Source organism: Centroberyx gerrardi, chromosome 15 (genome assembly GCF_048128805.1).
Source record: "Centroberyx gerrardi isolate f3 chromosome 15, fCenGer3.hap1.cur.20231027, whole genome shotgun sequence".
Lineage (NCBI taxonomy): Eukaryota > Metazoa > Chordata > Actinopteri > Beryciformes > Berycidae > Centroberyx > Centroberyx gerrardi.
This window is the reverse complement of record NC_136011.1, coordinates 11216950-11231830: the sequence shown is the minus strand read 5'-3', so window position 1 is coordinate 11231830 and position 14881 is coordinate 11216950. Positions and strand designations below refer to the sequence as shown.

Here is a 14881-nt window from a genome sequence, read left to right as displayed (position 1 = left end):
ATGTATTGATGATTAAAAACTGACAATGTGCTTTGAATCAATTATGAAATTGTCTTATCTGAATGTTTTGCAAACTAGTCTACATGAACAAAACCACACACATTGTACCAGAAGCAACACTGCAAACTCAAAAGTACATGATGTCTTGCTCAGTTTGTATGGCTGGCTATCAATGAATGTTTGCAACATTTTCTTTTTATTAATCAAGATCCTCAGAGGCAGTGATCACATGTACATGCAAGATGTTCCAAAATAGAGAATGTCAGGCTCTGCCGATTCCAGTTGGCTGGCAGTTAAAGGAGAACAGCAGCCTATTTGACACTTCACGTGTTGTAAGGGCCTAGGGCCGTCCAATTAGTATTTGTGAATATGAACAACTTTCACCTAAAGCTAGAAAACAAATAACTTGTGATGTCCTACCCATGTACAGCCTGGAGCTACTCCAATCACAAAGAACGGGAGAATTTACATCCAAGCCAGCTCTACATAAGTGCTGTAGTGCGTACAGTTTCAAAGCAGAAAATATACCCTGATCCTCATATAATCAGCCTGGATATTGTTACAGTCACCTTTTTCTATTTGATTCTATATGGAGCTGTGCATTAGTGTGACTCCACATTAAGTGGACAAATGAGGACAATTTCTGGCTACAGGAGACAGTAGTAAACATTAATTTATATAGACTGAGCTAGGGCATAGGAATAAATAAAACTGAAAATGTGTGGTATACCCCTTTAAGTCATTACATAATCCAAAAGTGTTATCAGTGAGATAGGCCTTGTTTGTCGCAGAGCTACAATAAAAAGGACAAAACACACAATTTCAACAGCATAATGAGCACATTACTCCTCCAACACTAGAGGGCAGCAGCAACACACTAGAGATTGCACTTGAAAGGGGGATATCCCAAAATGTCCATGGTTTATTTTTCACTTTGAAAGATCCACAATCACCACCCCATGATCTCATCGTCATTATTCCATTTGAATAAAAGAATAGTTTGTCTTTCTACTTATTCAGCGTTGAAGTGTCTGTCTGTGACCTTTATCAAAACACAACGAAGATCATTTGAAGTTCATGATGTCTTGATAAAGGTCACAGGCCCAAATGCCAGCATCAGATGTGCTGAGTGTTAAAATTAATAAGAAGAGCTTTTCCTCAGGGCTCAAGCTCCTTGTGACTTCTGAGTCATAGGAATCCGATTAGAGCTTTGCTGACAATAATGTGATGAAATTACTCGTTTGATGTGTTCAAGAATTACACAGACTGATTAATGAACTACTGAAAGTGTTGGGAATGAATAGATCAGGGGGGCTCACAGAAGCTATCCCTTTCTTTTGGAGATATGGGGGGTGACCTTTGCCCCCAACATCACAGAGTGCCTCGCTGTCTGCCTGATCTAATCAGCGGTCAAAGTCTGCACCGTGGCTCACAGATAGAGCCAGTAGAAACAGAGTGTTTTGGTCGAAAAGTCATTGACAAGACTGTGTCTGCTGTCTGTTCACGTCGGTTTTGGGGCGAAAGTGAAAGTTGAAAAGACGTCTGCTGAGGGTCGTTGAAAGGACAACAATAGACATAGACAGACACGCTGCAGCTAGTGAAGTTTTTGGGCTTTTATTGTGGCGAAAGGTGGGCTTGGACCAACCCACCTCAACTCGCCCATTAGGTAACGTCTTCCCTGAAGTGCTGAGTAAGCTCCTCTCACACTTTAAACAACACCTCGCTTCCTTTGCTTGGGTCCTTGCCAGCCTGACACCATGCTGCCCCGGACTGTGGTCCTGCTCGTCCTCTGCCTGTCTTCAGGCATGTGTGCCACTCTGGGCCACTACCAAGCAAACGAGGAGGAGGAGGCCCCCGCTGTGGACACTGCTGCTGTTGAACCCATGGGTGCTGATGGTATTGTGGGAGCTGCTCCTGCAGCTGTGGACCTGGATGCGGACAGACCAGTGGCTGATGAGCCTGTAGCTGAAGAGCAAGTAGCTGAGTCCAATACCCAAACTGAGGATGTCCCACTAGCTGATTCCCCTGCAGCTGAGGACCCCGTCGCTGAAACCCTTGTTGGTGATGAGGTAGTAGCTGAAACACCTGCAGCTGATAGCCCAGCGGCCGAGGAACCAGCCGGGACAGACACTGACACTACGATGGGTGACATGCCTGCTGCAGATGCCCCTGCTGTGGAGGCCCTCACTGGTGAAGCTCTGGCCCAGGAGGAACCTGCTGAGGAGGAGGGGAATGAGATCGAGGCGGTCCAGGCGGACCAGTCCCTCGGCAGGCCCTTGGCCCAAGAAGAGGATTCTGGTTGGGGGCTCAACTCCATTAGAGGCAGTTTCCAGACTGTCAACGGATACTTTGACTCTCTGGTGGAGCTGGTGGGGGGCCGCGATGGTGTGTGCCAGTACCGCTGCAGATATGGTAAGACTCTTTATATATATATGAGTGTGCATGTACTTCAAATACTGTAACTTTGTTAAAGAATCATAATGTCGCTTCATGCACACAGCAGTTTTTCAATTAAGTGTTAACGCTGGCTACATCCAGAATTGCTTCTGACATGATAGATTTATTTTCTTGGCTCACTTTTCCTCTCAAATGTATTTTTTCACCTCTGATGTCAGTTTATCAGCCATTGATTACTTGAAACCCATGATCTAAGATAACTGATTTGGCCCTCTGGCTGCTGAGATTGAACCATGACATGTGAATGCATTCTGGTTATCAGTCAGGGAGATAGCTGTAAGAACAAATGCTTCATAGCTGTTACACAATCCATACAGAGTTTCTCTGACAGGTTGCAGTTTGTAGATAAAGATGCTCACACACATGAAACCCTCTGAGGGGCCCTGAAGTCCCGACGTGACAGGAAATGACTGAATGATTATACAAACACTACAGGCAGCAGTGTGTCTGTGTGTTTCCCACACTCTGTCCGCGACCACACGTTGCTGTTTGTCACGTTGCTCAAGGTGCGTCACAACAGAAATAGGCAACATTTGATAAAAAAAAATTTCAGCAGTGGCGCCTAGACACACTGGTCTAGTCCTCATAGCAACCTATAGTGTACCAAGTGAAACCATTTCGTCCAAAAATAAAATTATTTTGAAAATATTTTTAGCATGGCAGTACACACAGTAGAATGGGAAACAGATGGGAAACACTGGGTTTACGTAACAAGCTCAACAAAGACAAAAAAGACAAAACAGAGCTAGAGATCCATGATTGGGACTAGGTAATAACATTAGTCTGTCAATGTACCTCCGCTAATTTCTATGGATGGATCTTCATTATTTTTTCAGGAAAAGCTCCTCAACCTCGCCCCGGCTACCAGGTCCCAGAGCCCAACGGCTGCGTCACCTCTCTAGGGGTATTCCAGGTAGACGGAGCTGTATGTGGCCTGTTAAAAGCACCAACACTTCTTCATTAAGCTCACATAATACTGTAGTTATTACCTCTGTATGCATACACTGCTCTGACACAATATGGTGTTTTAACAGATTGACCTGGGAATCCCTGCCATGACCAAGTGCTGTGACCAGCTTGATATGTGCTATGATACTTGTGGCACCAGCAAGTACCGCTGTGACTCCAAGTTTCGCTGGTGCCTGCATGGCATCTGCTCCGACCTCAAGAAGAGTCTGGGCTTTGTGTCCAAGGTCCAAGGTGAGATGTTTTCAGACCTTCTCCCACATGCTCAGTCAGGTGTTACAGCAAGACATGTTGGACGGTGTTAATATGACTGCCAGCAGTATCTCAAATACAGAGGTGTGACCAAGTCAACTTTGCTCAAGTCCCAATTCAAGTCTTGAGGCACAAGTCTCAAGTCAAGTCCCAAGCCTAATTGTAGAATACCAGGTCAAGTCCAAGTCAAGTCCATGCCATTAATGTCAAGTCTTAAGTCAGAACAAATCAATAGTCAAGAATCATTTTCATATCTTAAAGAAAACTAAATATCTAGGACTTTTCAATGCAATATGGTTTTAATAGGATAAAAACTTGGTAAGTTCATCATGAGTTTGATTTCTATAATCAGTTTCAACTTCAGTAAGTTCAATCATTCCATACAAATTCAGAAAACAGAATTTAAATTCAGTCGTCTGTTGGAACAAATCTCATCACTTTCAATCTAAGTCATTTACACAAACACAAGATCTTTTGTCAAGACTTTTCAAGTCATCAAAGTACAAAATCAAAGTCAAGTCACGTCTCAAGTCTTCTCTTCATGCATCAAGTCAAGACTCAAGCAATTAAAAATGTGACTCGAGTCCAAGTCACGTGACTCGAGTCCCCACCTCTGCTCAAATACTGCAATTGTTTGATTATTACTTAATTATGAAGTAAGTTATTAAACTCTGCCTCCCTCTCTCTCTCTCTCTCTCTCTCTCTCTCTCTCTCAGCCTGTGAGTCAGTGGCAGATGGCCTATACAACACAGTGTGGACGCTCGGGTGCAGGCCTTACATGAACAGCCAGAGGGCAGCGTGCCTCTGTGAGGGAGAGGAGAAGGATGAATTGTGACAGAAGCACCATGGACCACTCATGGATACTTACAGTGTTTCACGGGACAAATGACAGAGTCAAGGGTGTTTCCATAGAATACATATTTATAGACTTTTTTGTCAAAGAGGAAATACTTCACAAATTTAAACAGACAACAAAAAGCCTCTCCAGATTCAGAGCCTGGGAGTTGAAAAGGGTATAAATGGGAAATGCAAATGAAGAGTTTCATAGGTTTTATCTATATGCAGCACTAGCGAATATTAAGTATCTGAATATGACCAGCTCTTTTTCAGAAAATTAATAAATTGCTCATGCATATTATATCCTCCAACATTTGTTCTCCATATTCAACTTCATTTTTAGGCCAAGACTATGACTCCATTACCATAAATTATTTTGATGACTCCAAAGATGTGCCTGATGGGGAGGTTATTTTAGTTGGATTAATTTCCTCTAGCAAGACACAAGTTCATTATGCTGGAGCAATTTGTTCCTTGTATATCGGTATGTGAAAGTTATCAAGCCAGTCTGCACAAAACAAACTTAAGCCAGTGTCATGTAAATGTAATGTAATCTATTACTGGTACTCTGTTAATGTTTGATGTAAGTTATTTGCCTTCTTGTTATTTTTCTATGAATAAATACATTACTAATTGTAATGTATCTGATGTGATTAAGTGCATATTAATTGCCAGAGTGATGAAGTGCATGCATAATTTCTCGGCACGGATATTTCTTTTCCACCACACAGGACTGTGTGACGTGCTCTCCAAACATCGAGAATATATACTGAGGAAATGAGGCGGAATGTATCTATGGATGCTCTACATGTATTTTTCAAGTCTATGTTGGTATGAAATACAAACCATTTTCATAAATGCACTAAATCTGTAAGCGGGGCATCGTAATCAGGCTTGAAAAATGCCTGCAACTGTGACCTAGAAAAACATCCTTCATGCTGTGGTAGTTACAAATGAACTGTGGCCCCTCTCCAAATGATTTCTAATAGAAATGTCAGTCACTTTAATGTCAGTAAATTGTGCTTTTGGCCAAAGCGGCAGAGATGCACAAACTTGGTCTGTATTAACCAGAGTTCCAGCAAACCACAGCAGCGTGACTGGCATTGGGACTTGTATAGGAATGAGTGTATACACCTTTGCATGTGTGTTGGTACATGTGGGACGTTCAAAGGGACGAGCACGACTGACTCCTCTGTGTGTGTATACATACATTTCTGTGCCAATTTACTGTACACCAAATAAACTATTATGGTGGTTATCTCCCTTACTCTACAACTTTCTCTGCCTCTCTGATTTTGAGTATGTGCCTCTGTAATCCTGGCTTCAGCCTGCTGGTGGGTGCTCTTATACTACGTCATGCTCCTTCATGGTGTTTCACTGGCGTTTTTGTGTGGATGGCTGTATGTGGGTGTCACGGCTCAGGCAGGATGTAGATGGGGCCTCCGCTTAGAATCCGCTGGTTCTGAGGATCACTGGTCCAAAGCTCCCGGCGCACTCGTCCCCGACAGCGCTGAGCACAGCGGGAGTCTCCTGCCCCACATACTAGCACCCGGCAGTGGAGGAACACTTCCTGTAAACACACACACACACACACACACACACACAGTTTAACAGCAGACAGGCTTCTTGTAAGCAGAGAGAGAGATGCGTAGCACCACCAGCATGCAAGAAAGAACTGCTGATTCACACACACAGGATACAATGTATGCTGTCTAGAAAAATAGTCTAAACAATATGCCCCTACACAGACATAAGCATGCACCACACACACACACACACACACACACACACTTGCCAGCTGGCTCCCAGCATGGTTCTCTTACTCACTCGGTTGTCCTTGCCAATGAACTTGAAGACAGGGACCTGGTAGTGTTTGGAGAGTTGGTCCTTGGATGAGAACTGCCTCACTGTTTCATCTGAGATGCACCTGGAGAGGAAGCCACAGAGGGGAAAGAGTTACGCATGCAGTCAATATCTTAGCACAGTACTCACTGATCCATATATATGTTTCTAACAAGCTGCTTCATCACCGTTAGCCGCCTTCAGGCTCAGAAGCACTGTTGTATTTTTAATCGGAAATTGTGAAAATAGATTATAGCCCTGCTGTGCCGTTCTAGCATGGCGTCCATATAATAGCTAGAAGAAACCTGTCTCTCCGGAGTCAGGGGAGAAACAGTTTGCCAAAATCGAGTGTTTCCCAGATGATGAGGTAGTTCTGTGTTTCGATTTCTCTACCCAAACCATTCTTCTGTTTTCTCTCCACATAAATCAGAGTGAGAGGCCACTGACACTTTTCACTTTGAATTCCACTGAGGGACTGGAGCTTTCCTGTCCTATTACTGTCAAGATGCTGACTGTAAGGTCTTGTGGGAAGGCTGCGGTTGCTTCTGATATTGTTGACGCTCATTAAGGGCTGTCTGTTCCTGTCGCAGGCCTGAAACCATTGCTGCCATTAAAAACTGAGATGATATACTGCAAGTTCCATTGTACTCATGAGCAAGACACTTCAAGATTTTGTTTATTTTGGCGACATCTTTGGTGCTCAGCGCTCATTGCTGTGGTGTTTCTGCACTGCACTTCCCAGAGATCACCTCAAAGTTCGACTTTCTGTAGGTGGCGCTCTTTTCTTTGTCTGTTCAGCTGGTGGCAACCGCTGCTCATACTACTGAGATCTTCTATTTATTCCAAACAAACTGCTGTTGCTGCTTCCGGTAACTTAAAACACATCACTCCCTGGGCAGCAGAGGATTTGTCATTGAAAAGACCTACCAGACACCTGGTGCTTAGAACAGCACATATAGCAAAGGCCAAAGCTTTCATGAACTGGGTTGAACTTAGGTATAGATTGAATCACTATTGTATTCTATCAATTGGCAGTAGAGAGTGCAACAGAAATCTAGTTATGTACCTACCTATTGTAACAGGTGGGGTACCAATGTGCAGAATGATGTGACATAGAGATTGATAAGCGCTCCATACTATTCACCCGTCTTTGATGAGGTAATACTTCAGGGCCTGGTCAGCCTTGGGGCTTGGTGTAGCGAAGCAGCTGTCCACCAGGGCTGCGAGGCCCTCGACCCGCTCCCTGGGCTCCACCCCGAAGAACAGGGAGTCGTGCAGGCGGAGCTGGGGCGGGGCACGGTACGGCTCAGAGAACTCGGCGCTCTTGAAGAGCTCCAGGGAGAAGGGGAAGACGCCCTCGCTGTGGCCGGCCAGCTCCAGGGCCGAGCTGCGCAGGCTTGCCTCGTAGCCGTCCGACACCTGGTACTCCCTGGGGAACTCACAGGTGACCGGGAGCAGTAGCTTGCTGGTGCGGACAATCATGTCCCTGCTGCTGCCCGGGCTGCTCTTTGGGAGGCCCGTCACCAGGTTGGTCCCCACAATCTTGTCATCAGTCACCTGGGTGTCAAGATTCAGTTTACATGGCTTCAATGGCATTTCCAGTCAGTGATAATCTCAAAACCCACATTTAAAGGATAAGTTCAGCAATTTTGGACCTATATATAATTTGTCTCTTACATACCTGTAGTGCTTGGACCCGCAGAGAATTGACTCCCAAGTCAGCCGCCGGTTGAAATGACAAGCTCCATTGCTAGGCCTCTTGCTACTAACAATGAGTCCAAATGGGATATGTCAAAATATCTCCAAAAAAGCCAGTCTGTGAAAATGATATGGCGACCAACCAACATATTTCTATCCACAGCCCAGAAAGCAGCAGCACCGCACCATTTCCAATCTGTTCCACTGTTTAGTCTTCTACCAAACTCTGCCTGGCTCCATGTGCAATTGTTTACTCTCAACTCCCCTGTGGATCCTACAAATGGCTTTTTTGGGGATATTTTGACAAACCCCATTTGGACTGTTTTCAACTGACAGCTGAGTTGGGGAGTCAATATTCTCTGCAGGTCCAAGTACTACAGGTATGTAAGAGACAAATTATATATAGGTCCAAAATCACCAAACTTATCTGTCAAGGTTCAGCATTTTTAATAGTCATGTAATGATCAAATATTTCTCCTAGTAATGTAATATTAATAATAATATAATCCCTTGGCCCCAAGCCGTACAGACTTCACCCTTTGCTCATTCAGTCTCAGAACCTCTGCTACCTAAGCCCAAACTCGGCGGTTCTGACCTCCACCACGGTGCCGCAGGTCTTGAGGCTGAAGCTGAGGTTGATGTGCGTGCCGTTGGAGACGCCACGGCAAGAGGAGTTGGACAGGAACAGCTCCAACCCTCCTACCAGGTCCTTAGGGACTGACACTTTAATAGAGCTGGAGTCACACTGGACTGGCACTGCAGGTCAGGGGAGCAGACAGGCAGAGAAGAAAAGACATTTACACTGTGGAACGTGTGCATGACATACTGCGATCCCATAGTAAGATATAATAGCACAAATCACAAGGGGCATAAAAACAGAACATGAATACAGCAGTTTAAGATAAAAACACATACAGTACATCATCATGGGATAAAAACAGACCATACAATCAGTCCATATAGCGGGAAAGCAAGATACTGTGCCGGTGTAGGGATGAGATCTGGGCTATAGTTTTGAATTAATACGTTTTGACAGGGAAACAAAAGAGTTCTTCATCTATTCAGCCTGACACTGGATTGTCTACCTAATGGGAAAGAATAAAAGCTATCACCTAGGGTTGGACAGATATAAAAACTGCAATGAAATTAGATTTTCTTTGCACATTTTGTTTAGTCATTTAATTGTTCAATTACTTTTCCATTTAAAGGCTTAATGTGTCCCCTACCTTTGAATGGGTGGGGTCAGCCCCCCTGAGAATTTCATTAGTCTGGATTTCAGTGGTGAGTTTTAGTTTTGTATGATGGTCTAAATGTTGTTTCAGGAGTGATTCTACCCTGCCATTTTGTGGGAAATTTTAGTATAAAAATGGTCAAATTTAAAGATATTGAATATTGGCACAAAATATCAGCTACAGATGACTGCTGGCCTTAAAAAAACATACCCATATTGGTACTATCTACAGTACATATCAGTACCTATCTTTTTAGATTAAGTGTGCATCTTTCTCAGTCTATCTGTCAGTTTATCGGACTCTGACACACACACACACACACACACACACACACACACACACACACACACACTGCTCCCACCCTGGCATGTGCGTTTGTCCTCTCCCAATTCCAGCCCTCGGGGACAGCGGCACTGATAGGAGTCCAGCAGCGAGGAGCAGCCATGGCTGCAGCCTCCATTGTTAGCGTGACAGCCTTCTATCTCTGCATGGAGCAAGAGAGAGAGAGGCAGAGATAAAGCACACTGTGTGGTTCCCCGGCTTAATTATCTCTGTCCTATGCTGACTGCTGTGCCCTTAAAATACCAGTAGGTCCTATATAAATGTACCTCTGCAGTTGCGTCCATCCTCATCCAGCACGCGCCCCGGCCCACACTCACAACGACTGGAGCCTTTGGTGTTCACACACACCTCCGCACACCCCCCGTTCCCCTTCTCACACTCATTCACATCTGCACATGGGACACACCACACCCGGGTCAGATAGTATTTGCAAATGATTTTTGTATGTTTGTTGTTTGAGTATGAGAACCAGATGGGTGGGGTTTGCCCGCTCAGGTCAGTACAGATAGTGTTCCACAGAAGAGTAATAAATTGACTTTAAAAGACTTTAAAATTGACTTTATAATATGACTGCGAGGACAGATAAAGAAATGGTGAAAGGATGAAATGAAAAGGATTGAAAAAAGTGGAAGGGGGTCGGAGGGGGGAGAAAGAGAGGGCCGACATCGATAGAGTGAAGAAAGAGACATTGATTGAGGGGAGAGAAATGAAGAAGAGAGAAGTAATTTCTCAGAGTGGGCAAGACAGATTTGCTTGATGGGTGAATAATGAGATAATGGCCGTTTTCAGGCTGGCTGGGCTCCCATAGCATACTTGTCACCCATCATTAGGTGTACAGTGCAGTGTAGTCTCAGTGAAGTGCCCTCTACCCCCCACCTCCCCACCCCATGCTGTGCACCTCCTCCACCTTGAGTTGACTCAGCAAATACAACAGACAATTGCTTCCTCCCTCACCGGGCTTTGTTATTGTACTATCACCCCTCCTGTTTCACTGCGTTGACATGCAAATTAATCTTCCAATATTATTTGGGGTATTTAAGCATCCGGTTAAAGAATTGCCACATATAAATGTCATATCCTATTTACACTAGCCAGGATAAGTTCATATCCCAGTTATTAGAAAACCAGATATGATAGCTGAGACAACAATTGGGGGACTGTGGAAATCTAGAGGATAGAGAAGCAGGCTTTTGAAACAAAAGGCTGCTGGTTTGAATCCCAAACTAGGAAAATGAGGGTGGGGAGAATGATTGTATGCTGCTCTCCCTTTCTCAACACACATGAATGTGAAGCAGGGTGTCACTGAGAAAGAGCAAGCGTGCTCAGTTAACTTTCCCTATTGTTGATGTCTGAAGGGGAAAATCCCAAAAGTGGGTTAACTGTTGGGTTGTGATGTCTGTGTTAGTTCTGCCTTCATGGTTATATTGTGAATATCCTATTAAAGCATGTACATGGATATTTGGATATGAAGACGTACGTAAACAGATTATCCGGAATAAGACCTTAATTGGGATATGAACTATCTGCCAGAACAATGGGTGTGTGTAAATCCACTCAGTGATTTATTGCTCTTGTTATTGTTTCTCAGAGACACATTCCCAGCCTGTTCCTCTTCCATGTTCTCTCCCTTATCTTCTTCTGTTGTGCAACTTCTTTATCTGTCCTGCCTCTTCCTTGCACTCTGTCTCACCCAGGCATGTCTGTCCGTCAGGTCCCAGGACAGTTCCAGGGGGGCAGCGACACTCCGACTCGGGACACCGGGGACCTTTGCACTCCACCTCATCACAGATGTCATAGAAATCTGACACAAATACAGGGAGGGGTAAGAAAAAAAGATCCTGCACATATCAACACAACAACATACAGGGAAATCAACAAGCCACACGGTTGCAGCACACACTGAATGGACTTTTTACACATTGAGACATCCTCACTCACGGCCGCAGTAAACATGGAAGCACACTGAGGGTCTGGGTAGACGGTAGACGTAGTAGCCGCCGGGGCAGGCTTTCACTTCCGCACTGGCATTCCACTGGCAGCAGTTGTCGTTGAAGCTGGCGCAGACGGCCAGGGTGACGATGCCGTCACGGGGCTGCGGGTGGCTGCCGTTGAGCCAGATGGGAGCATGGGTGCCGCAGTGGTTCTCCGAGATGCAGAAGGTGGGCATGGCGTCACCGGCCATGCCAGTGAAGCGGTACCACTCCCCCGACACGTGGCTGTCGCACAGGGGCACGCCGGAGGACTGGTTGACGTGGTAGTCGGTGTTCCTCCACGGTTCGTTCAGGCTGATGTAGGCCGAGCACGGGTCCAAGGCTGAGACACACGGGTGGAGTGAGGGAGAAATGTTGGGTTAGCCAAGATGACACAATTGTAAATGTTTAGAAGAAGTGAACATTGGGTGAGGGATAGGGAGGATGGAGAGGATAGAAGTTGGGTCAGTTAGTATGATTCAAATCTCAAGCTCAGTCATTTTCTGCAGACGTGAACCCCCTATCCGTTTCCATGTCCTATCTAGGCTACATCAATACTGGTCACTTGGTCAAACTTGTTACATTGAAGCGACCTTTTGGACTGTCAAGATAAAGTATTACACCTGTTTAGTCAATTCTCATCGAACTAAGAGCCAACAGGCCGTCCACAAAGGAGTCTCCATCCAACAAGCTCTGTCAATGATGAGTCTTTTCACTGCAGCCGGTCGTGCAGAATCGGGAGTGAACTGAACGAGCTGAGTAAACAAAGTGCAGCAAAACAATCGATAGCCTCTCGTCCCTCCATGCTCTGTATACCCTCTCAACTGTCTAATTAAGAGCTAGACTTAAGTCCAAGCTGGCCAAGAAGACATGAGGGATGATGGGAGGGACGCAGACGAGGGTGAGAACGAGTGTTAATCACTGGGCATCAGCGGAGGGGTGGATGGTGGTCGGGTGTGAAACAGCAGGAGTGTAATGTCCCCCAGCAGCAAAGCATCTTCACTGACAGGCCAGGAGTAAGAGACATGGCAGCTGACACTGGAGCAGTACCCACCACTGCACACCACTCCGACCAATACTGTAGCCTTTCATTGCTCCATAGAAAAACACACAGATGCATGTTTACCCTGTCTCATAATATGAATCAAATTGACTTTGCAGGAGTATTTTCTGGCTCGTGTCTAAAGGAAGAACTGGAACCAACACTGACCAGAGGTTTACATTGAGGATACAGCCAACAAGCAGATCTCAAGTAGCCTAACACCACCATTCCTTTCTCCATCTCTGCAGTTATAAATGCAAACTTGAAAACTCACACACACACACACATAGAAAACACACTAACAACAACTCACGGTTATAGAAATTTACTGACTGCACCTGAGTCCCCAAAGCTGAGAGGAAACATTCTGGGAGCAGGGACTAATTTTATGGCCGTGAAATGATCTCACCGCACACATCATTTTCTTTGAAAGTCCCTCTGCCTTCACTCTCAACCCTCCAACCACTAATGGACAATCCATCTTGCCTCTACCTGCTCCCCCGATTACAGCATAGGGATCAATCTGCGGCCTGGGCTGCCGACAGTATAAATGGCTGTTTTTGGAGACGTACGATTGACCAACTGTGCTCCAGCTAGAGCAGCGCAGTGGGGGCAGAGGGCACAGCTGACTCAAGCGGGTGCATGCTAATGGACGCTCTAAATCTTCTAGGAGGGACTAGAATGACTTAATATGGCCATTAAGGGAACATGGAGCCATGCCTGACCTGTGTGGAGAGAAGACTAAAACAGCTCAGTATACAGTATATGAGGCTCTCTGAGACTTATCATTGTAATAGATCTGCAGTATCCCATTTCATTGTTCTCCATAAGGAATCAATAGTTTGAATAGAAATCTATAAACGAAAGGTGACTGCGGATCGCTAGAGAACGATTGTTCTACAATGGTGTGATTATGATCTTAGCATAGAGAGACCATGGGATACTTGTTTGTATTGAGTGTAAACATGGGAAATATTGCACTCACCTACAGCTGCAACAGCAAGTGTGTCCTGTAGCAGAACGATGAGCAGGAACAACATCATGATGTGTTCTCTCAGGATTGAAGATGATAATCCAAGCTCCGGCCTGTGTGTGTGTGTGAAGCTCTTCTGGTCCACTCTTAGGGGAAGCCAGTCTTTAATATGCGCCTCTTATCTTTTGGTACATGCCTGTATTTGTGTGTGTGTGTCACACTGAACGTCTGTCTCACCTTGACCCCCAGCTTCTGCTCCCCAACATCCAGTGACAGGACCATCCTCCCATTGTTTCCAGTGACTCCTATGATCCAGACTCCATCCCATCCTCGTCCTCTCCATCTGCAGACCCATGATCCTAAATAAAAAAAAACACAAACATATCCTTCTATTACTTTCATACTGAGTTTCTTGAGTGATGATACTTTGGTTTATCTCTCCACGTGTTCTTAAATCTTTTCTCTGTCACCAATACTCTTATCCCTCCAGTTTCGGAGGGTGCGTAAAGACAGAGCGATGATCTAATCTGCAGTAGTGATCTGACTTATCTGCTGAGTGTCAAGCTGAAGCATCTTTCACCCTCCACCAAGATTCAGGATTTACTGTATGGCAGACTGAGACCTTTGCTGAGGACACACAGTGCCAGCAGCAGTGAGTAAGTTCTCATCTAACCCAGAAAACATTAAAGCCTTGGCCCCCTTTCACTTAGTAGGTGCCCAAACTATCCTGACGTTTGCAGTTTCTTTTTATTTTTTCTCATATGTAATTAAATCAATGGATACTTTAATCAATAAGGCTATTAGAAGAAATGAGGTGGAACATGTCAGCCTTCTTTTGTGATTACTCCTTGAAACAGACATTGTTAGCTGTCCTGGCCTCCTGCCTCTGTGCCACACAGGCAGATTCAATCAGCACTCTGCTGCAGCAATGCATATTTCTTCTTTAACTGCACTGTGTACAGCAAAGGTAACTAGTTCTCTATTTTTCATGATTACCTTCTTTTTTATCTTGGGTTCCGTTTTCTTTTCAATATCAGCTTAGGAGTTTTTGACTAAACTAGCTTCCAACTTTTATTTATTTAAAATAAATGTTTAGGTTTGTTTTCAGTTTTATTAATTTGGAGTCAGTTTTAATGATTCGACTTTTGAGGTGGTGAGGTGGAAACAATTTCAAGATACTGGTATGCGTTTTCTCTACACACTGATAGACAATAGCCTTTAAATGGGCATTACACTGCATGTATCAATAGATTACTACTTAATTATTAGA

General features: G+C 44.7%; 2 protein-coding genes across 2 annotated transcripts; one reads left to right on the top strand and one right to left on the bottom strand.

Moving 5' to 3' along the window:
• The first annotated feature begins 1757 nt into the window (after nt 1-1757).
• Nucleotides 1758-4510, top strand: pla2g12b (phospholipase A2, group XIIB). The gene is made up of 4 exons (XM_071898042.2): nt 1758-2412; nt 3294-3382; nt 3492-3657; nt 4392-4510. Exons 1-4 carry the CDS (start codon nt 1758-1760, stop codon nt 4508-4510), a joined length of 1029 nt encoding a protein of 342 aa, XP_071754143.2.
• A 1413-nt stretch (nt 4511-5923) lies between these two features.
• Nucleotides 5924-13690, bottom strand: oit3 (oncoprotein induced transcript 3). Its single transcript, XM_071898038.1, has 9 exons — nt 13624-13690; nt 11565-11939; nt 11317-11427; nt 9893-10015; nt 9646-9768; nt 8648-8808; nt 7499-7911; nt 6340-6439; nt 5924-6082 (listed from the first exon to the last, which is right to left on the bottom strand). Exons 1-9 carry the CDS (start codon nt 13679-13681, stop codon nt 5924-5926), a joined length of 1623 nt encoding a protein of 540 aa, XP_071754139.1. The 5' UTR covers nt 13682-13690.
• Between the last annotated feature and the right edge of the window lie 1191 nt (nt 13691-14881).

Bases quoted from the DNA above. Each gene is read 5' to 3' on its own strand.
- oit3 (XM_071898038.1), bottom strand. From the start codon at position 13,681: ATGATGTTGTTCCTGCTCATCGTTCTGCTACAGGACACACTTGCTGTT. The intron at 11,428-11,564 runs GTGAGTGAGGAT...TATTTGTGTCAG, and splicing joins CTTCCATGTTTACTGCGGCC to ATTTCTATGACATCTGTGAT. The intron at 6,083-6,339 runs GTGAGTAAGAGA...GTGTGTTTACAG, and splicing joins TCATTGGCAAGGACAACCGA to GAAGTGTTCCTCCACTGCCG.
- pla2g12b (XM_071898042.2), top strand. From the start codon at position 1,758: ATGCTGCCCCGGACTGTGGTCCTGCTCGTCCTCTGCCTGTCTTCAGGC. The intron at 2,413-3,293 runs GTAAGACTCTTT...TTATTTTTTCAG, and splicing joins CCAGTACCGCTGCAGATATG to GAAAAGCTCCTCAACCTCGC. The intron at 3,383-3,491 runs GTATGTGGCCTG...GTGTTTTAACAG, and splicing joins TATTCCAGGTAGACGGAGCT to ATTGACCTGGGAATCCCTGC.